At 36.5% G+C, this 18,413-nt stretch overlaps 1 protein-coding gene across 1 annotated transcript in view; it reads right to left on the bottom strand.

Moving 5' to 3' along the window:
- PCDH15 (protocadherin related 15) overlaps positions 1 to 18,413 on the bottom strand; it is a 1,410,242-nt gene that overhangs the window by 826,131 nt on the left and 565,698 nt on the right. Inside the window, exon 8 of the mRNA XM_063435339.1 lies at positions 8,370 to 8,540. Within this exon, the coding sequence (XP_063291409.1) occupies positions 8,370 to 8,540 (171 nt within the window). The remainder of the gene's footprint in view (positions 1 to 8,369; positions 8,541 to 18,413) is intronic.

Genomic DNA, 18,413 nt, shown 5'->3' with positions numbered 1-18,413 from the left:
ATGTTGGCGGAGCGGAGAGTGCTGGTCACAGGCGTGAGCGTTTTACGCCATAAGAGAGTCGCCTTTGTGAGGTCCTGATAAAATGTCAGGGACGCCTCTTCGAAACTCAGAGGTGTTTTCCCCTTAATCGCCGTCATTATCAGGATTTTGTCATGGGCTGTGGCACATCGAAGAATGACATCTCTCGTCACCTGGGTGGAAGCCCCCGCAGGACCCGGTAGGCGGTAAATTCCTGCAATGTTTATTTTTTTGGCAACCGTCTGGGACAGGATGGAAGTCAGCAATCGTCTGACATAGTGGGGCAGTTCGTCTACCGTAACTGTCATTGGGATGCCTCTTACTTTGATGTTGGTACGGCGTTGACGGTCCTCCATGGCCGTGATTTGAGCAGTGATGGCCCTGTGCTGGGACCGGACCTGGTGCACTGTAGTTTGGAGCTCGGTCACCTGTAGTTGGAGATCTGCAATATCTCTCTCCGAGGTCTGTACCCGGTCCGTGATTGCTTTCATGTCCGTTTTTATGGGAGCGAGTTCTTTCGCCAGTATCTTATGAAAGTCCGTTAAGAGGACCTTCAGGTCGTGTCTGGTTGTCGGTGTGCAGTCGGCGGGTTCTGCAGGCGCCATCGGGTGAGTGGCTACCGATCTATCAGCCCCAGTTTGCTCGTCTAAGTGTGTGGAGGTGTTAGGCCGCGGGGTAGTGACAGGCCGCTGAGCCTCTGAAGGAGCGGGTTGGGGTGGCGCTGGCCGCTGAAACATAGTCCCAATATCCCTGTTATCCATCGCCGTGTTCTTCTGTGAGCGGCGGCCCATAGCTGGCATGTGGGCCAGGGTGTCGGGTAAGACGTGAGGGTAGTCGTCGCTCACCTGCCGCGTGAGCAGCGTCTCCAGGCCTGAGAGGGATAACGCGGGGTAGGCCCCAGTTCTCCTCTTCCGTCTTGGCTGGGTCTTTGGTTGAAAAAAGGGCATCTATCGCCTCAGGAGTCGATGCTCGTTGTGGCTGGCTACTTTTGCGGTCAGTATGGGTTCCCACTTTCGGGTTATTTGCGTTTTTGGGTGTTTGCGCTGAGGAGCTCACAAGCATGGCGTCCGTGCAGGATGGTGGTCAAGCTCCGCCCCCCGTCTTAGCATTGTTTGAGCAGCAGAGTAGCAGTAAGCGTAAAACCAAATGACAGAAGTAGATCGCATCACTGTTAACCAGCAATTATAATAGAATGTCCCAGGGGACAATAAAAAAACAAAAAAACGACAAAGTCAATAAGGCTTCCTTTTTTATGGCATCTTTAAACCATGGGAATTTGCTGATCAGGCACAAGATTGCACAGAGACAGCGCATAAAGATGGGTCTCTGTCGCAGACTCTTTCACACACCACAAACAAATGTATCTGTTACTTAAAAAAGAGATTAAACTTCTTTCAAAGACTTGCCATCAACAATTAATACAAGCATGTCTAATCAACTAAAGACACTGACTGGAGAATTTTGGAAAGAGAGTCTAGAATTAGGACAAAGAGTGGAAGCATTTGCCACAACTCCATGGCAGACTGCTTACAGAAATGGAAGTAGACCTGTAAGATCAAGCTATCAGGTATATAATATAGGTCAAGGCAAAATAATCTAAGATTTAGGGCGATCTCTGAATAAGTGGGCCAAGACACCCTTATCACCTACCTCACTGACATGTTCCCAACATCCTTCATCTCTGCATTGTTCCTTCTTCATACAAAACCCATGTGTACAAGACTTACAAACAGTATTTTTGTTGCCTATTTTCCCTATATTTAATGGCATCAGGCAGGGGTGTCTCCTCTCGCACCTTCTATATGTCATTGCCTTAGAACCATTACTACACAAGATTACAACCAAACCAAGTATCACAGGAGTAACCAGAGTCTGAAAGAGGTGAAACTTAATGCTTTTGTTCCAATATTCAATCCTTGATATATTGTGGCGAGACCCGCAACAACGAAAACAAATTCTTTGCGCTTCCCTAACGAATCTTCACATTCAATCACAGGGCTTGGTATAAACCATCCTTAACCCACATTTTCCACCTCATGCAGGGAGTATCCCTCATAGACTTTGCTATTTTTAAATAATGTTATAACATTTCAGAGAGTTCCTAGTAATTATATTCCCAACTCCAGTAATTCATTCAGGAAACAAGGGAATTGTACTCTTACACAACAAAACTTAGCTTAACATCTATAGAACAAACATGTACTAATTGTTTTATTATCACCATATTGTAAACCTATATCCATGAGTTATATATTGATTCTTACACACAAACCTTTTTTCGAATTGCATTTAATCTCCACCACTCAATGGTCTTCAGTATTTAAGATACATATAAATTCAGTCTGTTCATCTGCTTTTAGAACATAGGAAGATACTATATAAATAGTACATGGTACCATCTAGACTACATACATTTTTCTCAAATACCTATTTGATGTGCTGGAGATGTCATCAGGCTGAACACACTATGCTTCACACTTGGTGAAGCTGTAGACACCTTTGATCATTATGGGAATCCACTATTAAATTGATTTATGATGTGACAACCATTAGACCGCCTGCCGCAGCCCTGACCCACATCTTGCTGTGATTCCCAAGGTGTTATACACTAGCTCAAAATAATTTGATGATTCACATCCCTGTTAGAGCACAACCTTAAAAACTGGAAATCCATGACTCCACCCACTCTACCTGCAATTATTAAAACTATTAATATCCAATCGATTTACAAATGTAGATTTACAATTATTTGCAAACCCTCCCCAACTATACATAAAGCATGATTGATATGAGATGTATGGACAGATAAGTCACTATTAATGTGGTAGCGGAGAAATCAGCATCACCTGGTCAGTAGTGACACATTTGCACCACCTTACCTTGTAATAGACCTCTTGCTGTCTTAGTTATATACTGTAATTACACCTGGAAGCACTACTGTTTCATGTGAGAAATGAGACTAATGCACACTGTCATTCTTTGTGTGGATGCCCCCCTCACTTCCCCCCTCTCCCTCCTGCACACACATGCCTTCTTCTCTTCTGTTCTTCTGTAACCCCTCCCCATAAAACTTCAATACAAAATTCAAATGTTTGAAGAAAAAAAAAAGTAGAAAGTATTGGCTGGTTAGAATAGTGGTAAACCCAGATTCAAATGAGGTACCACAAGTAAGTGTCCTTAGGTAAGACACCTATTAAAATATATCCACCTACCTCGTATCTTAATATATTATCAACTTATTTTAGCAGGGCCTTCTTTACCTCTAAATATCCCCTTTCTATAATTGTAAAGCACTGCTGAATATGTTGGTCTTTCTCCACAACCAACATATAGTAAACAACTGCGAATAAACCAGTATGTAGCCATGCTGTTTAAACATTATTTCACATACACTCCATTACAAGTAAATGTTACCCAATGGGTATATTTATGAGTGATTGCTTTTTGTAAATACAATTAAAAAAAAAAAAACTGCATGAGACTACAAGTTCATTTTTAGCATTTACAACAGAAGGACTGTAAAATACATGTTGCAGCAAAGAGTAACATGGAGTAGGTGGCAATTTCCTCTTTAAATTTAATAGGAACAAAAGACAACAAATGTTAAATGATAACTGGAAAAGTATAGAGGATCAAGTATCTTGTTAGATACAAAACCAGATCAATTAAAAATCAATTGAAAGATTTGAAGGGAAAATGAACATGGTAAAATATATATGGAAATAATACAAACTAGATAATTTCTCCAGTGGCTTAATATGAGGAATTTCTAGACAATTCTCCACATATTTACCACAGGGTATAAAGGGTACAAAGGGAGAGAGGGCAGTAAGAAAGAGAGAATACATAACAGTGAACCAAAAATAATTCCATCAGGTGTTTTGGAGACATCAGTAATGTCTCCTGAACCCTATAATGGCACTACGTTACCACAATATATGCTTCAGAATAATGTACAAAGACACCCACTAATATTAAAATAAACATGTTATTAAATGTTAATACAAATATTAAAGTAATTGACAATTTGACTAGTTCTGCATTCACGTATTATTCATTTCCGTAATAAAAGCAGTCCTATGTTGTCATGACTACAATTGGCACTGCCTCCTCCTCTTCTTCTTCTTTTCCTCTCACTCTAAACTCTATTACAGGAGGGATGGGGAGTAAATAGTAGGATTCTGTAGATAGTTTTGTTAATTTTATCTTGTTTTGGACTCAAAAGCACATACAAATTCTGACAGGCAGGAGTGTATTAGTTTGATTAGTGTCAGTTTATTGTAGACTCTAATGTTACCAGGAGTTTATCATATATTGAAATAGGAAATATAAGTCTCATCATTATTTTACCATGTTTATATTTCATCTCTGGATAAATAAACTTGTGATTTTTTTTTCCCCATTTGAATGCAGTCAGAGAGGACTTAATCTTAGCCTAGTGTTTATATCACATTTGCAAATCTTCACTTATTAAATGTTATTTATTAGAGTTTCAAATCGAAAAAATCTAGGCTTATGAAACGTCTCCCAGATATTATTTAACAAAAGCAAATACATTTAAATATGTGGTGATTTGTAGCCTGTGAAATACAAACTAAAGTCTATGTAAAAAAAAAAATGAAAAGTAAAAGTGTTTTTTTTTTATGTTGTATTTCAGTGGACCCCTTACTTATCATAGGATATGTGGTCTATGTCTTCTATTCTTAAAGTCATGTATGTCTCTAAAAGAAACATGTTATAGTGAATAGTTTTTGTGATTTTAGTACCATAGCCTAAAAGTTCTGCCTATTTCAATGGATTAGGTTCTATTTATTTTCAAATATGGAATAGATTGAGAACATTCAGTGACTGCCAGAAGCATCGTATTCAGTAATGCTTCTTTGAAAAAAAATCTAAATAATCTGACAGTAAAGGAAATCATGAATCTACTGCATTAATCTTAGGGGGGGGGAAATGTGACTAGACAAACTGGAAGCTCATTGTAAAGAACAATAACACCAAATGTTATTAAGAAAATAATTAAAAGTGACCTAACATGTTCTAGAAATAACAGCTCATCAGGAAACCTTTTATAAAATTATCATTTCTGGTTTATAATTTAAAAAGAGAATAGTGGCTACACAAAAGAAGATTTGAAAGTTGAATAAGAATTTATACAATACCTCAGGGGTTTCAAATCTCTGCTGTAAAGGTTATATTTCAGTCACAGTACTATCAGAATTCATGCTAGATGCAAGGTGCTCAGATTGTGTATTCTTGCATCTTAAACTACTTGACATCACAAGACATATATAAAACATGACAATAATGAGCATGCAAAAAAACAAAGTATAGGATCAAAACTAAACATCTGTTGTAACTTTTAAATTACATTTGAGAAAAAAAATGTATTCACTAATAAGAGAAATATTCTAAAATAACAATCCAATAAACATTTTTGCATTCATATTAATCAGTTTGTGACGGACTCACAATTATTTTTCCTTAATCTGCATTTTCTAACTAATGTGCACCATTTTGGTCTATCCTGCATGTTTACTTGTAATCTGTGTCATGGAACAATTTTCCATTCCTAAAACTGAATTAAATGTGACACAATCCTGTCAATATCATGGGTTAATAATATGTAAAAAACATCTTTAGCATCATAAATACACATAGTAAGGTATTTAGCAAATACCTTACCAGCCCGCCAGTCATGGGGAATGCTAATCCAGTGGACATCTATACTTCCAGATCATGAAGTCTTGCACAGCATCAGTGATGCATGCCAGCATCGTGACATCACTAGTGATAGAAGTAGGCATAACCTCCACCCTATGACATTTTGGGGGCAAAATTATGTCCTGCCTCTCAGCCTATAAAATAGCTAAAGTTCAAGTGAACAGATCCCTGTTGGGGTTTCCCCCGAGAACCAAAAGCGTTTTTATACTTCTTTGAATTACTGTTATACCCTGCTTTCCACTTTACTAATCTGTATTTTGGTATCCTTGACCTGGCTCTGATTTCTGGTTTCCCATAAATGGTGGTAAGATTTGTATGGTTAACACAATTGCATCAAATCTTTTATCAGCCAATCATCAAATAATGTTAAATAATGACCTTTCTTAGAGGCTGGGTAAAAATATAAAGGGAGGGGGGGGATTAAAGTTTTAGGTAATTGAAACAAACACATCATCATCAAAATTGTTTTTGATCTGTGAAAAGAAAACAGATGTGTTCATAACTTGAACATCCTATACTCCCAGAACTAGATTTACTTTTAATTTGCCTGTGTTTTTTCCCAGTATGCACACTTTTCTGTCCATTATGGTTAATATTAAGCAATGTTTTTCAAGCTTCATGATTTACTTCTAGCTGTTTTACGATAAACATAATACAGCTTTTTATTGTTATTCAGCATGTGAAAGTCACACATTGATCTGTGATGACTTCAAAGTTGATGGAAATACTGAATAACGTTGAATGTGTAAAACGACGACCAGTAATAAGTAGATAAAAATGCATGATATATCAGTAAAAACAGTAATTCTTAACCTTTTCAAAGCCAGCTAAAATGTATTATTTCATTTGGTACTATACATACATAGGTTAAATAAAAAAAAAAACAGCTCAACAAACAACTCACATTTAGTCAGATATATCACTTGGCAGTTTTTAATAAAGAAACCTTTCATAAAAGCATATCACTTGACCAGTATTTCTTTTTAGTATTATTAATAATCATCATCATTTAATATAAAAAGTTTATCTTTCACCATAAGTAGCAATTGGTGTTTAATTTGCAAACAATTTCATTGACATCATCATCTGTCAATCGGCAGTTGTGATGGGCAATAGGTTTGTCTATATAAATTGATCATAAAGATGCAAGAAAATCCCACTCAGTTAAATATTTTGTGATGTTTTCTGTAGACAACAATTCTATGGTGGAACCAAAGAATCAAAAAGTTCTGGTAAGTAAATAAAAAAAGGAAAACAAGGGTCATCTTTCCTTAGGTTTAAATGTGGTTAAAGACCCGTCATCTGCGTGTTGTTTAAGACCATCATAAACATGCAAATGCAAATCTGCTTTAAACATTAACATCTTTCTATCTATTCCTTCCTCTTCCCTTATTTTTTTATCCACTAAAGAATAGTCTCATTCTACAACAAGCAGAGAAAATCACAAATTCAAACTGGAATTGGCCTTAAGTTGGAACAAAATAATGATTGGAACACTGACTATCCGATTGCATATTTTTCTTGTGCTTTTTATCCTCGTATCTATAATGATCTAGGGACAAGTTAAGATGATGCACTTTTGTTTTGCAATCTACTAAATAGGTTCAGAATAATTAGTAATGAGGAGGACAAACTTCTAATTTTAAAAAAATGTCATATGAGATGGGAATACAAGAATCAATAGGCATGTTTGGGAATACAGATCCCAAAATGCAGTAAAATTAGAAGTCTATATACATTTAAAATGTCACACATATGTATTACAATCCATGTGAAAAATCACAGGATCTGTATGAAAATGCATCTATAGGTTGTTAAATAAGTCTATGTAAAGGCTTTTAGTAAAGCCTGTGAATAATCTACCCCTCCAACTCCACTTGTTTTGTCCCTCCTACCTTTATTGCAATTAAAGATCATAAAGACTCTCTCTACTGCAGCCTTCTAGAAAAGCAACCTGTTCTTGAAAGAATAAAGATTTAATTTTGCCTGGATTTCACTGGATTTCATTGGCTAAGCAGTTTCCTTTTTTATGTAACAGTAAGAGGAACATGGAAAAATGCATGACGGAAAAAAATTACTTTGGCCAAATCACTTCATTTTAAGATAAAATTTAGTTTGAATAGTCAACGTGGAGATTCGGGTCATCCGAATATAGTTAATGCAAAACGCTCAGGAAAACGATTTAGGTGAACGCAAATGGCAAAAAAAATGGGCTAGTGTACTGCACAATATATACATAATATAAATATTTATTAAACATACTGTTACCATACTTTTTGCGCCATGGGCACAATTCTGAACTGAATTGCAAATCAAATTAATATGCTTGTCCATTGCACAAGTCATTTCAGCGGTTACATGTCCATATAGCACTTTGTAGTTATAGAAATTTAGACAACTCATGATCGGCCAAAATTCCAACAAATTTGTATTTAGCCAAAAATAAATGCACGTCTATTTCTTATATCTGTTCATTGTTAATAAAACACCCTCATGTGAAGCAGATGAAAGAAAATGCTTTAAATGTTAAAATGGCAATATCAACACACTAATAAATCAATTAAACATTTTGTAGTTTCTTATAAATAGGTGATCACAAAAAGTGATGTATTTTAAAAAAAACTTACTGGACTACTGAGTTCTGGCAAGCTTGCTGTGTATGTAAGAGGACGACAGTCACGAGTATTGCTCACAAGTGTGCAAGGCAGAAACATTGGTCCAAGATCATCCCCATCAAGAACATCGACTATTAGAGTTGTTGTACTTGTTTTTCTCTCATTAGGATTAGGGGCACGGTCCTGAAAAAAAAAATTGAATGCATACTGTAGAACATTTTATAGTGTCACAACAAAACATGTAGCAGTATTTCAAGTTATGTATCCTGTTCTCTTTCATGTATAACGATCAATAACGGAGGTCTTAAAGTCACCATTTAAGAATTCATAAATTCACCAAAACTAAGACTTCTATTCTTACATATATCAAACAACAACATCTATACTTATTTGCTATACTTTGTCTCATATTGCCTGGTCTCTAAAATATACTTTATTGCAACATTAATAAGTTACTTATATTGCCCTTGCACATTTGTAGACCGTACTATCTAATGAGACTTTAGAATTCATAGTAAAGATATATATCTTTCCCTAGGTCTGTCTACACAGACACTCTGTCTAAGGACATTTTGTCTACTGGTTTAATAATCATTTTAAGTTTCATATACAGGGAGTGCAGAATTATTAGGCAAATGAGTATTTTGACCACATCATCCTCTTTATGCATGTTGTCTTACTCCAAGCTGTATAGGCTCGAAAGCCTACTACCAATTAAGCATATTAGGTGATGTGCATCTCTGTAATGAGAAGGGGTGTGGTCTAATGACATCAACACCCTATATCAGGTGTGCATAATTATTAGGCAACTTCCTTTCCTTTGGAAAAATGGGTCAAAAGAAGGACTTGACAGGCTCAGAAAAGTCAAAAATAGTGAGATATCTTGCAGAGGGATGCAGCACTCTTAAAATTGCAAAGCTTCTGAAGCGTGATCATCGAACAATCAAGCGTTTCATTCAAAATAGTCAACAGGGTCGCAAGAAGCGTGTGGAAAAACCAAGGCGCAAAATAACTGCCCATGAACTGAGAAAAGTCAAGCGTGCAGCTGCCAAGATGCCACTTGCCACCAGTTTGGCCATATTTCAGAGCTACAACATCACTGGAGTGCCCAAAAGCACAAGGTGTGCAATACTCAGAGACATGGCCAAGGTAAGAAAGGCTGAAAGACGACCACCACTGAACAAGACACACAAGCTGAAACGTCAAGACTGGGCCAAGAAATATCTCAAGACTGATTTTTCTAAGGTTTTATGGACTGATGAAATGAGAGTGAGTCTTGATGGGCCAGATGGATGGGCCCGTGGCTGGATTGGTAAAGGGCAGAGAGCTCCAGTCCGACTCAGACGCCAGCAAGGTGGAGGTGGAGTACTGGTTTGGGCTGGTATCATCAAATATGAGCTTGTGGGGCCTTTTCGGGTTGAGGATGGAGTCAAGATCAACTCCCAGTCCTACTGCCAGTTTCTGGAAGACACCTTCTTCAAGCAGTGGTACAGGAAGAAGTCTGCATCCTTCAAGAAAAACATGATTTTCATGCAGGACAATGCTCCATCACACGCGTCCAAGTACTCCACAGCGTGGCTGGCAAGAAAGGGTATAAAAGAAGAAAATCTAATGACATGGCCTCCTTGTTCACCTGATCTGAACCCCATTGAGAACCTGTGGTCCATCATCAAATGTGAGATTTACAAGGAGGGAAAACAGTACACCTCTCGGAACAGTGTCTGGGAGGCTGTGGTTGCTTCTGCACGCAATGTTGATGGTGAACAGATCAAAACACTGACAGAATCCATGGATGGCAGGCTTTTGAGTATCCTTGCAAAGAAAGGTGGCTATATTGGTCACTGATTTGTTTTTGTTTTTGAATGTCAGAAATGTATATTTGTGAATGTTGAGATGTTATATTGGCTTCACTGGTAAAAATAAATAATTGAAATGGGTATATATTTGTTTTTTGTTAAGTTGCCTAATAATTATGCACAGTAATAGTCACCTGCACACACAGATATCCCCCTAAAATAGCTAAAACTAAAAACAAACTAAAAACTACTTCCAAAAAATATTCAGCTTTGATATTAATTAGTTTTTTGGGGTCATTGAGAACATGGTTGTTGTTCAATAATAAAATTAATCCTCAAAAATACAACTTGCCTAATAATTCTGCACTCCCTGTTTTATCTCTTCTAAATTCCCTTATCACATGTTCTAAAATTCTCTTCAATAAACATTCCGCATGAGTATTTCATGGAGCTATACAGTAATAAAACATTAAAGCACTGCATATATGTACATATCACACTCCTGTTGGTGTAGGTTTTTTTATTACCATAATGATCTATACATACAATCCTCTACTGTGATGGAGTGTTATTTTAGAAGATATTTTAAGATATTTCAAACATGCCAGTATATATAATACAATGATTTTTAGAAACCTGGTATGTCCCTATGTGGATTGATGGATTGCAGGATAAAACTTACCAGGAAAGGTTAAAGGATCTTAACATGTATAGCTTGGTGGAAAGACGAGACAGGGGGGATATGATAGAAACATTTAAATACATAAAGGGAATCAACACAGTAAAGGAGGAGACTATATTTAAAAGAAGAAAAACTACCACAACCAGAGGACATAGTCTAAAATTAGAAGGACAAAGGTTTAAAAATAATATCAGGAAGTATTACTTTACTGAGAGGGTAGTGGATGCATGGAATAGCCTTCCAGCTGAAGTGGTAGAGGTTAACACAGTAAAGGAGTTTAAGCATGCGTGGGATAGGCATAAGGCTATCCTAACTATAAGATAATGCCAGGGACTAATGAAAGTATTTAGAAAACTGGGCAGACTAGATGGGCCGAATGGTTCTTATCTGCCGTCACATTCTATGTTTCTATGTTTCTATGTTTCTATGTGTATTACTGTTTTTACATCATTTCACAATGAATATTTTAGCTTGAGCACAGTCACATACTTATTTTTATATATTCAAAAAACAGTTTAATCGCAGTGCTTATATACAAAAAATAGAGCTACATAAGTGCAACTAGATAACAATAAAACAAACACAATGGTAGAAGGTCCAAGCTGAAAGTCCACTTCAAAGAAAAAGCAAAGAAACACATAATAGCAAAGAAATAAAATTGTATATTTATAAATGAAACATTTTTAAATATAGCTATGGAAAACATACTTCTAAAAGTATAAGTATACATATTACAATATCTTATTGCATTAATTCTAAAATTAATGTATTCCAGAGCTAGTTCTTGTAAATGAACCAAGGCTGTAATATCACCTGATATTTTAGATCATATTTGCAAAACAACCTTGAGCATTACATATATTTGATAAATTAGATATATAGCTAGCAGATATAGAGTCAGAATATCAAATATACATTAAAGGGACACTCCAGTGCCAGGAAAACAAATTGTTTTCCTGGCGCTGCAGGTCGCCTCTCCCTCCCACCACCCATCCCATGTTGCTGAATGGGTAACAAACCCCTTCAGTGACTTACCTGAGACCCTTGCTGATGTCCCTCTGCGGTGGTTTCGGGTCCGCCCATGCACATGCGCGGCCGCCAGTGGGGAGACCTAGTGCGAATGCGCGGCAATGCCGAGCACTCGCATTAGACCTCTCCATAGGAAATAATTGAAAAGGCTTTCAATGCTTTCCTATTGGGAATTGAGCGATGCTGGAGGTCCTCACATAGCGTGAGGACGTGCAGCGATGCTTTAGCACAGTGCTAGAAACCAGGAAGTGCCCTCTAGTGGCTGTCTAGTAGACAGCCACTAGAGGAGGAGTTAACCCTGCAATGTAATTATTGCAGTTTATGAAAAACTGCAATAATTACAGTTGCAGGGTTAAGGATAGTGGGAGTTGGCACCCAGACCACTCCAATGGGCAGAAGTGGCCTGGGTGCCTGGAGTGTCCATTTAAGCAGACCATATAGTTGGAAAATTAGATGCATAGTTAGTAGAATATCAAAAATATGTTGTATATGCATCAAAGTCGAAAAAATACCTCACCATTTTCCCTTATCTCTTCAGATGCAAATGTACATTTCATATAAGAAATCATAAATCAGAAACACCTTAAAAGGGCTCTATTTTAAAAGTGCACTCTAAGCACCATAACCCCTTCCACCTGCTGTACTGGTTATGGTGCCAGAGGTGCCCTAGCAACATACATCAGCAAATAGTCAAACCATTTGGTAACCCACATTGGTCCGATGGGTCTGATCTACAACTGCAGGTTACAGCCTGGCCAATTCTGGACTGCACTTATTGGCTGGGAGTGCCTATATGCTTAATTAATGAGTATGGTCCTGCATACTGGATGCAGGAATTGTGAATGCCAGCACCGAGCAGGATTCTGGTAAGTTGTCAAAATGTACTAAAACTTTTAACTACTTACTGTCAGCATAGCCACTTCAGTGGGTGTATAATTGTAGAACGAATAGTATATAAAACATCATAGTCTGTAAAGAAACCAGGCTCTAATCACTTAAAACAGACATATTGCAAGGTTATGTTCCTGCCTTGGGAAAAATAGAATTACATCTAGTGTATTATGTATGCCAAGGAAAGAATGGAAAAATTTGAGAATGGAGCTTTTAAAATTATATAGACATGCTTGTAAATGAGAAGCAATGATTGAAGGAGTGTACCCTTAAAACTATGAACTTAAAACATGACAGATGTTAGTTATCATAAATCCTTTATCACTTATATTTAATTTAAATGCTGTGATAGGTTTGTGAATATAATATTTATACTGAAATATGTTAATTTCTAAAATTATTCTGTAGCATATAATTCAACAGGGAACCTAAATAAAAACACAGGCAGATAAAAAAGTGGATATAGTAACCACTGCAGTCTATAGTTATAAGTTTCATTTATTTTTTATTTAGTCAAAGAATGGGGTTCACCGAACCTGCAAATGTCCTCTGCTGATGATTAGATAATGTAGGAATTACACTTCTGCATTATCCATATAAACCCATTGAGCAAAATATTGGGTCAACAGTCCTCAACAACTCCTTGCATTATGTCCACTAATTACGTTGGTAAGCAACCTTTGGGGGTCTACAACTCCCATATGCTTTTCCAGCAGTATGGCTGTAAGAGTATTAAGGGAGATGTAGTGCATCAGGTTGCCTACCCATGCACTATTACAGGGATAGGCAATCTTCGGAACTCCAGATGTTTTGAACTACATCCCCCATAATGCTCTTACACCCCTAATGCTGGCAAAGCATCATTGTAGGTGTAGTCCAAAACATCTAGAGTGACGAAGGTTGCCTATGCCTGCACTGTTATATGCTATAGTGGCATGGTGCTTAAGGAGTCCTTTTTTATGCAGTCCTCTTTTTTACAATTGTTGTTGTACTGTCCAAAAAGTATCAGCCACAAGCTTCTAGGCAAATCAAACATCATACACTTGCTTAAGTCAAAATAATTTACATTTTAATTATACATTTGTTTTTTTTTTTATTCCACTTAATTTGTATATGTATTGAACTACAAATATTTTAAAAATTAAAATATTTGATATACATTTTCCAATCATTTTTAGACAGCTAACTTGAATTGTATATATTGCACATATTTTGAAGAAGGTTGAAAGTAGAAATAACTAAACAGAGATATATATTATTTTAGTATTTGCAAATGCAGTAAATCACTTTACTTCAACTACACAGCTGAAAACCAGTCATGTTTTAAAGATGGATTATTTAGTACAACACTGAGATTACCTTTTATAACCATGGGAACTATTATTTTACCTTTCAAAGTTTTAAGAGCATTGGCTTCACTGAAAGTGCAGTAAATTATACATATCGAAGTAACCGTAAACTACACCAATCCCTGTTCAGAAGCAGGATGTGGTTTTCATATTGGTCTACTGAAATGTGAATGCTAATGTTATTAAAGAATAGGAATATACAAGCAAACGAAAACTGTCACTTTCAGGATTTTGGGGACTTCATAGTACCCCATCTTTCTGGTACTTTTTACAATCTAAGCAGACTATTATGAAGATGATGTTCAAGATATTGGAAATATTTATAAAAGCATTCTGAAAAGTGATGGTTAAATTCGGACCTGATTTTTATTGTATCAAAGTATTCTAAAAGTGATCTATAAAGATATGACTTTCTTTCCAGTTTCCACAGAAATTTCCATTTGCAGGGCTGTCAAATTTAAATGTCCCTCTTTATTATATTCAAAAATTTGGTACAGGTGAGTCCCATGTTGTGTTATTGCCATTGATGTTTTTTTGACAATGGTTGTCACAGCAAGGGACATTATTCATTATTGCACTATGGAATATTGTCCTTCAATGTAATTTGTGTAGTGCATTAATGATCTGCCTGCCTGGTAGAGATGGTGTTGTCAAAGTCAAAAGGGGTTAATAAGGTCAAAAGGTTTTTTTTGTTTTGTTTTTTGTTTTTTTTATTAGCCTTAATTCTTTTTGAAGCTGGGACCCCCCACCAAGGTCAGATGACAGAAGGGATGATGGAAATTGCTTAGGAGTGTGAAAAAGGGTTTTACCATATGGATGGAGCCTGTGAATTAATCAAAGGTTGTGTAAGGTGTGAGAAGTTGCACATAAGTAGCCTGAATGTCTCTTCAGCCATATGGCCTCTACCTTTTAATTGATAAGTGGATTTATTTGATATGATAATGGCCCTTAGCCTTGTTCCAGTATCATATCCAAAGGGAAAAAACATTAATATTTACCCACAGAATTATAATTAAGCCTCATTTTTGTTATATTTGGAATGTGACAAGCGCCATCTTCTAAACAAGCCCAAACATGAGTGGCGTAACTTTACCATAGGGCAAGGAATTGTGATGTGCACCATATTGGGTCGCAAGTACAGTGTGTGAAATTTCTATAGAATGGAAAAATAATTAATTCATAGATGCAAATATTATTTACATGGCAGGTATACAAGAGAAGATAGAACCAAATGTTGGTCTGTAACACAAGGGGGTGATTACTCATTATCTCTACAGAAACGCCTTAACTCCACCTCTAGACCAGGCATGGTAATCCACAGGGTGTATATCCAATAATACTGAAATGTCTTAGTACTTGCTTGGGGACAAAATCTAATTTTGAGTAAGTCACCATCTTCCTTACAGTAGACCCACTGGGTAGAAGTTTTACTTTGACAAGCTAAGTGATTAAGTGTTTAGGACTTCTATTATTTTATCCCTTTTGTTTTTATCTGTTGTTGGTGTAAATAATTTGGTTTTTCATCTAATTTTTGTATGCACTGTGACTATTTTTTTGTTCATAATAAATATTCCTTTATTAAGTTCTGCCTTTGTCTGGTTAAGAATCACGTTACCCGAAGAGACTAATTAGTATTTTGCAATTGCTTAGATATTGTGCTAAGTTGTATTTGGTGGGTTTTTATTATAAATTTACCTGGGGGACCAAGGCATCCAATTTAAAGGTTGTTTTGGTAATGGCAGCGATAAAAAAGTAATAGTTATAGTATTATGTTTAAGTGTGGGTGGTGCTAAAGGGGATTTTGTCAGGTCTAGTGCAGACAAATAGTGAACTTTAACCCTTTCACCACCACAACTACATCACGCACACTCTTGAAGTAGGGTGTGTTCATGACAATGGTGACATATTCTGATTGGTTTTCCAAAAATCAGATATTAATTAAAAAAAAGAGAGGGACAATAGTGGACAATATAGTGTAGTACACTTTGCCAAATAATGTGGAAAGAAAAAGATATACACTTACAGGAATGGAGCTATAAAGTATAAAGCCTGCTGATGACACATCAAGGAGCTCCTTCCATCCCCCTTCACCAACATCTTTAATCTCATAGTTACATAGTTTTAGTTACATAGGCTCACATTTGTTTTTTGCTGTTGATCCAAAAGAAGGCAAAACAACCCAGTTTGAAGCACTTTCAATTTGGCAACAAATTAGGGGAAAAAAATCCCTTTTGACCACAGAATGGCAGTCAGATTTAGCCTTGGATCAAGAAGCTAATAGCCTACAGTTGAGCGATTATATAATTGAATAATCTGTTTTTACAAGTATGCATCTAGTTGCTGTTTAAACATGTGTACGGACTCTGATAAAACCATTTTTTTTAGGCAGAGAATTCCACATCCTTATTGTTCCTACAGTAAAAAAACAAAACAAAACTTTCCTTTGCCTTAGACCAGTGGTTCCCAACCCACTCCTCATGTACCCCCTAACAGCTCAGGAGTTAGGGATTACCCAGTTGTGCCTAAGCCCTAAAGTGTTTTTAGAGAGAAAAAGAAAACACTTTAGACACAACTGGGTAATACCTAAATCCTGGACTAGTACGCGGTACTTGAGGACTGGGTTGGGAACCCATGCCTTAGACTAAATCTTCTTTCTTCCAGTCTAACTGCATGACCTTGTGTCCTATGTATTGTCCTGTTTATGAATAGATTTCCAAACAGTGGTTTGTATTGACCCAGGATATATTTGTATTATGTTATCATATCCCTTCTGAGGTGAGGGTTTTTCTAAAGAGGTTTAAATGTGTTAACCTTTCTTCAGAGCTAAAATGTTCTATTCTTTTTATTAACTTTGTAGCCCGCCTTTGCACTTTTTTTCTAGTGCCATAATATCCTTTTTAGAACAGGTGCCCAATATGGCATAGCATATTCAAGATGTGGTCTCACCAGTGATTTATAAAGAGGCAAAATGATATTCTCATCCTGAGAATTAATGTCCTTTTTCATGCATGACAATACCTTACTTGCCTTAGCCACTGCTGATTGACATTTCACATTGTTGCATAATTTGTTGTCTACACCAATTCCCAAGTCATTCTCATGTCTTATCTCTAATTCACTTCAATTAAGGGTATAAGTTGCTTGTGCATTCTTTACGCCATAGTGCATAACTTTGCATTTTTCTACATTAAATTTCATCCGCCATTTGAGTACCCAGTCCCGCAGTCTATCTAAATCCATCTTCAGCAAAGTAATATCTTGCTCACATTGTTAACCCAAACACTGAAACATGACTTTCAATGCTTTTTTCAAGATCATTTATAAACATGTTATATAGAAGGGGTCCCATCACAGAACCCTGAGGGACACTACTTGCTACTTCTGTCCAGCTTGAAAATTTACCATTAATGACAACTCTAAGAACAAGAGTTTTCATCTGGACCAATTTGTTTGAGTTTGATACAGTGCCACACAATAGATTAGTGTTCAAATTCCTTGGCAAAATCCAAATAGATCACATCATCTGCAACACCCTGATCTATACCTCTACCTACTTATTCATAGAATGCAATCAAGTTAGTTTTACACGACCGGTGCTTCATAAAACCGTGCTGATTTTTGCTGATAACCATGTTCTTCTCAAGGAATTCGTGAATATTATCCTTTAATAACCTTTCAAATACTTTCCCAGCCACAAAAGTTAAGCTCACAGGTCTATAATTTCCAGGCAATTTCTGTAAAAAAGACACACCAGACAGTTTGTGGAGGTGCCATTATTTATTTACCAGTATTTTTAGAGCTGGATCTTGATATCTGTGTACTTGTATGATGTCTAATAATAAGCCTTAACATCTGCTCAAAATTAGCCTTAAAATGGCCTGTAAAAGTTTGATAAATATTCTTCAATAGATACATTCCAAGTAAAATTGACTTTGCTATAAAAAATATAAGATGCTCTAACAAGTTGATATATTAATACATTATACAACTTTGTATTAGCAATAAAAATCAAGTTATGTTTAATTTATTTTGCGTTTATCCCCTTAACCTCTTAAGGACACATGCCATGTGTGACATGTCATGATTCCCTTTTATTCCAGAAGTTTGGTCCTCAAGGGGTTAAGGACAGACGACGGATATATTCCGTCATGATTCCCTTTTATTCCAGAAGTTGTGTCATTAAGGGGTTAAGTAGTAAGTTGCCTTTAAGTTACAAATCATAACATATTTAGTTATCTATGAAAAGAACAGAATATGTAATACTGTTCTTCCTTGAATTGGATATTTCTAATGCAATGAAAAAAAAGGA

This window comes from Pelobates fuscus, chromosome 10 (assembly GCF_036172605.1).
Source record: "Pelobates fuscus isolate aPelFus1 chromosome 10, aPelFus1.pri, whole genome shotgun sequence".
Lineage (NCBI taxonomy): Eukaryota > Metazoa > Chordata > Amphibia > Anura > Pelobatidae > Pelobates > Pelobates fuscus.
The sequence above is the reverse complement of the archived record's forward strand: the minus strand, read 5'-3'. Positions and strand labels throughout refer to the sequence as shown.